The sequence below is a fragment of the Gekko japonicus genome, unplaced genomic scaffold (genome assembly GCF_001447785.1).
Source record: "Gekko japonicus isolate JY-2015 unplaced genomic scaffold, Gekko_japonicus_V1.1 scaffold885, whole genome shotgun sequence".
Taxonomy (NCBI): Eukaryota; Metazoa; Chordata; class Lepidosauria; order Squamata; family Gekkonidae; genus Gekko; species Gekko japonicus.
Genome location: NW_015167564.1, coordinates 42,958 through 51,787, shown reverse-complemented (window position 1 = coordinate 51,787; position 8,830 = coordinate 42,958). Strand labels below are relative to the sequence as shown.

The following is an 8,830-nucleotide window of genomic DNA, read 5'->3' as shown; positions in this document are numbered from 1 at the left end:
TTCCGGAATTACAACTGATCTCCAGATGACAGAGATCCGTTCTCCTGGAGGAAATGTCTGCTTCAGAGGGCATAATTGTCTAGTATCATCTGGAGGGCATAACTCTATCTACCCAGCTGAGCCTCTGCCCCTTGCCAAATCTCACTCTTTGCAGGCTCTGCCTTCCTAAATCTCCAGAAACCTCCCAACCTAACTGTAAGAAAGGCTAGTATCATGACCTCTGCATTGCGGGTGGAGACTAAATGACTTGCTGAAGGTCCCCCAGGAATTTGTGATGGAGGTGACATTTGAACTAGAGAACCCGCAGAACATAGGGTTGCCATCTTTCAAGTGGGGCCTGCAATTCTGACAGAATAACAGTCTCCAGCTGACAGAGATCAGTTTCCCTGGAGGAAATGGCAGCTTCAGAGGGCAATATTGTAACCCCCCAAAAAACTCCCCCCTCTTAAACACCACCCTCCCCAGGTTCACTCCCCTAAATCTCCAGGCATTTTGCCAGTCAGAACTGGTAGCCCTGTGGAGTGCCTATAATATCTGTTCCCATTATCAGAGTCAGTTTTTGTAGAGTTTGGATTCTCGCCTTCTTGTGGTGGTGCAAACCAAGGAACAAGTAGAGACGGTGATCTCTGAAAGTAACTGAGCTGAGGGAACTGAAAATAGAACATGTGGATGAAACTGTGCAAAGTTAGGCAGCCCCATTTATCTACTGGGGAAAGTCCTTCCCTAACATGACCTTGTCTCCTGACCCTCCAGACAAGACTTCTCACACTTTTTAGAAAATTGTTTTTAAGAATGAAAGCTCTTGTGTTCATGCAGCTCTATGTGGCTTTAGATTCCGGACTCTTCATCATACAGTAAGCAACAAATACTTATTATTATTCTTGTACATTTGCCATCATTAGGGCCTAACCCTAGCTCTCTTCAGACACTCTTAAGGGCACACAATAAGCCTGTGCCAAAGGGCACAATTCAGAGTGCTGGCTCTTACCTTTAAAGCCCTAAATGGCTTGGAGGCAGCTTACTGGAAGGATCACCTCCTCCTCCCATGTTGTCCAGTCCTGCAGTCAGGATTTGCCTCACAAGCAAATCCTTGAGAGGTGAGCTAGATGGGGACCAGGGACATGGGTTTTCTGTAGTGGCACCTCTCAGTGAGTTCATTGTACATGCTTAAAAATATCTGGAAGGAGCACGACTATGACGGAGGAAGTGTGGCTGCTCCCCTCCCACATATCCCTTTCCTATGTTTCCCCGGTAACATCTAGTAAAAGGCATATGTGAGGTGGTCATCTGCTCAGTGTTCTCTATCCCGGCAAGCAGCAACACCAGTTAAGTGGAGTGGTGGGGGTAGGCTCTTTTTGTAGCAGGAACTCCTTTGCATAGTAGGCGACACACCCCTAATGTAGCCAATCCTCCAAGAGCTTACAGGGCTCTTCTCACAGGGGCTACTGTGAGCTCTTGGAGGATTGGCTACATTAGGGGTGTGTCGCCCAGGGGTCATTTCCTGCAGGAGCGCACAGGAGTGGAGCTCCGGCAGTAAAGAGCCCAGGGGGTGGGCACAGGCAACAAGCCCCACCCCCTGCTCCCAGCAGCCCTCAGTCAGAGCAAGAAGCAGCCAGGTAAGCTGCAGAGCCCGCCCCCCTGGTCCAAAACAGTCCAGAGGCACCTTTAAGACCAAGTTTTATTCAGGTACAAGCTCTCCCTCCTCTGTGAGGACAGATCTGCACATTTCCCCCCCCCCACACCTAGCAATCTAAAACAGTCCAGTGCAGCCTGAACAGTGGGTGTTGCCTTCTGACACACTTCCGGTGATGTCAGGGGGTGTGGCATATTCAAATTCCGGTGATGTCAGGGTGTGTGGAATATGCTAATGAGTTATGCTAATGAGTTACGCTAATGAGCTCCTGCACCTCTTTTTCTACAAAATGACCCCTGGACTGTCACCTAATATGCAAAGGAGTTCCTGCTACAAAAAGAGCCCTCAGAATGATGTTGTGTCATATTTTCGTTTGCTGAACATTGCTGGGGTGTTGCGTGAGAGCTAAGCGGGTTGGTGGCAGCCATGTGTCCCCCATGATGTCTAGTTAGGCCTTTTATAATGGGGGGGACGGGACACAATTGTTTTAATGTTTGAAGCTATACCATACTAAGTACTCTAGTTACCTTTTATTTCTATTCCACTTTTGTCGCTCACTGCTTCATTACTAATTGCCTGTTTCTGCATCCTTCCTTCTCCTTGAATTGTGGGCTTAGGGTATTCCTGATTAATTTTCTAAATGTGCAGAACTGTACTCATGTGCACCCCACCCATATTTAATGTCATTTGATAAAGAGGAGGAATAGAAAACCTTGATGAGAGATTGTGAGGGCGTTCCATTTTAAGTCTGTGAAGCCGAGTTTTCTGCTAAAAATAACAGTCTGAAGCTGTCACTAAGATGCCTGTAAGGGGGGGGGGGGAACCCTGTATGGGTGCAATTACAAGAATATAGGATTTGAAAGAGAGAAACAAAGAATCAAATGCTCCTTTGTAGAGAGGTTTGTGAATGTGGGGACAATGGCCAGGAAAAGAGACAACATGAAACTGTGCACAGCCCATCTGCGGAATTTTTTTTACATCCTTATGCAAGTGTTTACATTTTTAAAAAGGAAAAGCTGAGTTCTGAATATGGATTGTGATGTAGAAATTTTCTGTAACAGACCATGCAAACAACATCTCAACTCCAAAACTGAAGACCTCCTAAACTAGGCTTAGAGTAATTGCAAATAGTAACTGCTGCGTGGGATAGAATTGTGCAGTGCCTATGCACACGCCTACTGTCAACCCGTGACTGTCTTTTTTGAGCCGTTTTATCAACTTCTTTTCCTTATTTGCATGTTGCTGTCTATGGACACATCCCCATTTCGCCAACTGCCACTCTCTAGCCGGTTCTCCCTTGCAGTCTTACTGCCCAGCCCGATTTTCATTGGATTTTTTAAATTGTTGTTTTCTGTATTGCCTCACAATTTCACAGGCAAGGCTTCAAGTAGATCTTGCTTAAAATGGTTTGTGATGTGAATATGAAATCTTCACTGGACAGAGTGCACAGTGGCAGTACAAATGCTTCTCTTCTGCTTCCTGTCCATTAACAATGACCATGCACTCATGTAAATAATAAGGCAACGGTTATACCTCCACATATGGTGGAGATGTGACAAAATCCAGAAATTTTGGAGAAAAATTGCAAAAATCCTCCTGGACGTTACAAAAATAAATATCCCCCTAGAACCAGAAATTTGGCTACTAAATATGTTACCGGAAGACATTAAAGCACACACACAGATAATTGTATATATCCTAACAGCAGCCAGAATCCTGATAGCAAGACGTTGGAAATCCAAAAGAATACCATCTATAATAGAACTTAAAAATATGGTGATGGGAATAGCTGAAATGGATAAGCTAAATACAACACTACAAAATAAACCAGAGGAACTTTTTTGGGACAGATGGAAATTATTTTATGACTGACTGAAGATGAAAAAGATAAATCAAAACTGAATTTTTGCTAGTATGATATAAAAGTTGTTAAATGTGAAAGACGTAATGGATATTATAAGTTGTAACTGAAAGTGAAAGTGATATGATATGAACTTTTGTTATAGTGAAAAATGAAAATAAATTTCAAAAAAAATAATAATAACAAGGCAACGGTTCAAAGGTGATTTAATTTTCACATGCGAAAGCTCCTTTAGGCTGTGTCTGCACAGCCACCTTCCTCATACACATTTGTAGGGCTGTGCCAAATATTTTCTAATTAATTAGCATAGCTAAATAAAGTATTGTGGGGGCGGGGAATCATCTCACTGAGTATTGGTATATTTCTGCCCTCGTAATCCTTGGCCTCATTTGTTACACACCTTTTAAAAATCCAGTTGTGGGAAGAAAGACTATCCTGCTTTTCTCTACCTTAAGAAGTCTCAGTGCAGCTTACACTCGCCTTCCCTTCCCTGCCTCTCTCCCCACAGCTGACACCTTGGGAGGCTAGGTGTGGCTGAGAGAGTTCTGAGAGAACTGTGACTGACCTGAGGTCACCCAGCAGGCTCCATGTGGGGGAATGAAACCCAGTTCTCCAGATCAGAGTCCTCTGTTCTTAACCACTACACCACGCTGTCTCGCTATATATCTAAGAATTAGGTTTTGAGAAACGATTGTGTTAGCACTGATCAAAATTACATGAACCATGACATCCAATCAGGTTATGAGTAAATGAGACCCAGGACTATGAGACAAAGAAGAAGGGAAAATGGCATCTGGAAGAATAATAATGAAACATTGCAAACATGTCCTCAATGCATTAATCGTTGCTGAAAATTGGACTCTTTTTTGAAACTCACAAAACAGTTTTGCTGCATCCCTAACAACCACATCAACAGCCACTCTGCGCTGTTCTGTGACTCTGAGCCACAGGACCTGTACCATGGGTCAGATCCATCACTTGAACAATCACGTGCCAGGATTTCATGCCGCTCCAGCCGAGGCAGATTCACAGAGGTGTCAACTATCATCCACTCTGCATCCCCAGCCTCTGCCTCATAGCTACTTCCCATCAAGGGAAAAGGCAGAAAACATCCTTAGTGTTGATTTTGAAGTCCGGAAGACTGAAGGAGAAGATTGGGATGTTAAAAAGAAATAAAATATAAGAACACAGGGTTTACTTACCCATAGAAAGGCCAGGATATCTTAAGAACATAAGAGATGCCAATGTTGGATCAGACCAAAGGCCCATCCAGTCCAACACTCTGTGTCACACAGTGGCCAGAAATACCAGTGCCATCAGGAGGTCCACCAGTGGGGCCAGGACATTAGAAGCCCTCCCACTGTTGACCCCCCCAAGCACCAAGATGACAGAGCATCACTTGCCCCAGAGTCCCTATCTATACCTTGTGGCTAATAGCCACTGAACTGTGACTGACCTGAGGTCACCCAGCAGGCTCCATGTGGGGGAATGAAACCCAGTTCTCCAGATCAGAGTCCTCTGTTCTTAACCACTACACCACACTGTCTTGCTATATATCTAAGAATTAGGTTTTGAGAAACTATTGATCAAAATTACATGAACCATGACAGCCAATCAGGTTATGAGTAAATGAGACCCAGGACTATGAGACAAAGAAGAAGGGAAAATGGCATCTGGAAGAATAATAATGAAACATTGCAAACATGTCCTCAATGCATTAATAGTTGCTGAAAATTGGAATCTTTTTTTGAAACTCACAAAACAGTTTTGCTGCATCCCTAACAGCCACTCTGCGCTGTTCTGTGACTCTGAGCCACAAGACCTGTACCATGGCTCAGATCCATCACTTGAACAATCACGTGCCAGGATTTCATGCCACTCCAGCCGAGGCAGATTCACAGAGGTGTCAACTATCATCCACTCTGCATCTCCAGCCTCTGCCTCATAGCTACTTCCCATCAAGGGAAAATGCAGAAAACATCCTTAGTGTTGATTTTGAAGTCCTGAAGACTGAAGAAGATTGGGATGTTAAAAAGAAATAAAATATAAGAACACAGGGTTTACTTACCCATAGAAAGGCTGATCTTCTGATCAGATGCCAGGATATCTTAAGAACATAAGAACATAAGAGATGCCAATGTTGGATCAGGCCAAAGGCCCATCCAGTCCAACACTCTGTATCACACAGTGGCCAGAAATACCAGTGCCATCAGGAGGTCCACCAGTGGGGCCAGGACATTAGAAGCCCTCTCACTGTTGACCCCCCCAAGCACCAAGATGACAGAGCATCACTTGCCCCAGAGTCCCTATCTATACCTTGTGGCTAACAGCCACTGATGGACCTCTGCTCCATATGCTTATCTAATTCCCTTTTGAAGCTGTCCATGCTTGTAGCCACCACCACTTCCTGTGGCAGTGAATTCCAAATGTTAATCACTCTTTGGGTGAAGAAGTACTTCCTCTTATCCGTTCTAACCCGACTGCTCAGCCATTTCATCGAGTGCCCATGAGTTCTTGTATTGTGAGAAAGGGAGAAAAGTACCTCTTTCTCTACCTGCTCTTTCCCATGCATAATCTTATAAACCTCAATCACATCACCCCTCAGTCGTCGTTTCTCCAAGCGAAAGAGCCCTAAGTGCCTTAACCTTTCCTCATAGGGAAAGTGTCCCAACCCTTTTATCATTCGAGTTGCCCTTTTCTGCACTTTTTCCAAAGCTATAATATCCTTTTAAAGGTGTGGTGACCAGAATTGCAGAATTGCTGTAAGGCGTAAAGAAGTATGGCCTCTCTCTGTATCTCTCAATATTTGTGTGTGAATAGTAATGAAAATCACCAAGGATGAGAACAATCTTCTTCTTCATTTCTGCCACAAACTGCCTGAGGTGGGTCCTGTGATGGTGAGAAGGGAGATTACCTGTAACAATGTCAACCACTCACCTGTTTCCTTCCTCCCAAACAGTACATTGTCTCTGGATGCCTCTCCATTGGTGCTGAGAAGAGCCCTACCGAGTGTGCAGTGAGTCTGTCTGATGTTCTTTTCTCTTTTGTTATTGTTATTGACATGTTCATCCCACTCAGATTGAAGGTTTCTGGGCAGGGGTCATTTCCTGCAGGAGCGCACAGGAGCGGAGCTCTGGCAGTAAAGAGCCCAGGGGGCGGGCACATGCAACAAGCCCCACCCCCTGCTCCCAGCAGCCCTCAGTCAGAGCAAGAAGCAGCCAGGTAAGTTGCAGAGCCCCCTGGCCCAAAACAGTCCAGTGGCACCTTTAAGACCAAGTTTTATTCAGGTACAAGCTTTCCTTCCTCTGCGAGGACAGATCTGCACGTCCCCCCCCCCCCATAGCTAGCAATCCAAAACAGTCCAGTGGAGCCTGAGCAGTGAGTGTTGCCTTCTGACACACCTCCGGTGATGTCAAGGGGTGTGGCATATGCAAATAAGTTATGCTAATGAGCTCCTGCACCCCTTTTTCTACAAAATGACCCCTGTTTCTGGGATTGACTGAACATACAGAATCATTTCAACTGAAAGGATGGGGGCAAGGAGGCCCCATTCAAGGCAAGAGTTGGGACCTAATTGGTTTCCATAAAGCATGTGACCTTATTTTATGGAATTCCAAATCTGCAGGGCTTTTGGTGGGTGGGTGGGGAGAGGTGTCAGAACTCTCAAGAGGGAAATGAAGTTTTCAATTTGTATACTGAAAACTCACCAAACTTTTAAACATTTGAAAAAGAATTTTGTCAAAGAGGTTCCTGAACTCTGTTTTGCACGTCCCCCCAGAAAAAAAGCCCTGCACATCTGTATCCTACCTTAACTCCAAGGAGGTCAGGAAGAGGTCATGCAGGTACAAGAGGAGACAACATATATGTTTTATCATCACACAAAGGCATGTGATGTAAATTATATTGAGAAACCAAAGGTTACCAAATGAGTCCATGAGTGCTTAGGGATCTGAACTCCGGTCTCTGCAGTCCAAATCCAACAATCTGTCCATTACACCACACTGCCTATTGTAGGTGCATCTATTAAATAGGCTTCTCTAGACTCAACCAATGCTGATTAGTCTTCAAAAGAAGAAAACCACATGATATAACTGTTTCTAGGCAGTGTTGCTTCAGAGTACAAGTGGGAAATGCAGGGTTGCATACCCCCTGCCTAATTCAAGGATCCTCCCCCCCCAGAAATGAACATTCAAATATGCGGTCTATTCCCTAAAGTCTGAAGTGGTACATCCCAGGAATAGCTGTAGGTTGTGTCCAGCTGTTTATACACACTCATCCTATATTCTAGTTTATTCTGCAGATAAATAACTAAGCCAAAATGTGAGGAAACCATTACTCCATTACTCTGAACGTACAGGTGCTAGAAGGAGGGGACTTGTAATCATCTTAAATAGTAGTGCTAAACAATGAATATATTGGGCAATAGGATTGACAAGATTTTCTTAGCTAGTATATTTTATACCACATTTCCTCCAAGGAACTCAGGGCAGCATTCCTCATTTTATCCATCAATAACCCAGAGAGGTAGCTTGGGCTGACAGTGTCATGTGACTGACCCAAGGTCAGCCAGCAAGTGTCATAGTAGGGTGGGGATTTGAATCTAGGTCTTCTAGAACCTAGTCTAATTAAATCCAACACCGCACTTGCTCTTGAGCAGACAGGGTGTGCAAGGGGTATTCACACAGATATTTATGAAACAGGAGGGTTTTTTTTTAAGCGAACACAGTGATGGGCTTATTTCATATGCAATGGACTTTATATCCTTTGCTAAGCCCTAATTGTGTACTTGTGAACTGGCACATTTTCCATATGGAGTCAGAGTTCATCAGGCTGCTACATGAAGTTTAGTTATGTGCGGGACCACTTGGAGGAGGATGCTTAGAGAATGGGACCTGCTGTTCTGTGCTCCCCGCTCTCTTGGGTGGGCTCTGGGGGCAACACATCCCAAGTGAGTTCCCTTTGGAATCTTCTGGTGTTTCTGTAATGCTTTGCTTACACACGTAGAAGGCAAAGAGGCACTCCAGATTCCCAGGGGAGGCAAAGGGGCACTTTAGATTTCCAAACGGAGAGGTTATGGACCCTCACACTGCCGTAATCTAATTCATGGCTGTCTGCTCCTCTGTCTCTCTGTCCCCCACTAATAACGGTTATTTCTTCATGTACACAGACATGCCTGCTCCTCTCCTCCTCTTGGGAGGGGTAACCTTATCCAAACTCCTAGTTGAACAGATCCATCTCCTAACCATTGTCCCTCATTATGGAAATACTTGCAGTTGTTAAGGAATGTTAAGGTTCTCTTTTAATTTGCCTCAGGGCTTTTTTTCTAGAAAAAGCTC

General features: G+C 44.5%; 1 protein-coding gene across 1 annotated transcript in view; it reads left to right on the top strand.

The window, feature by feature from the left end:
* Window positions 1–8,830, top strand: part of LOC107112623 (membrane-spanning 4-domains subfamily A member 12-like) — a 40,171-nt gene that overhangs the window by 21,822 nt on the left and 9,519 nt on the right. The window contains exon 3 of the mRNA XM_015413809.1: window positions 6,454–6,510. Coding sequence (XP_015269295.1) covers window positions 6,454–6,510 — 57 coding nt within the window. The remainder of the gene's footprint in view (window positions 1–6,453; window positions 6,511–8,830) is intronic.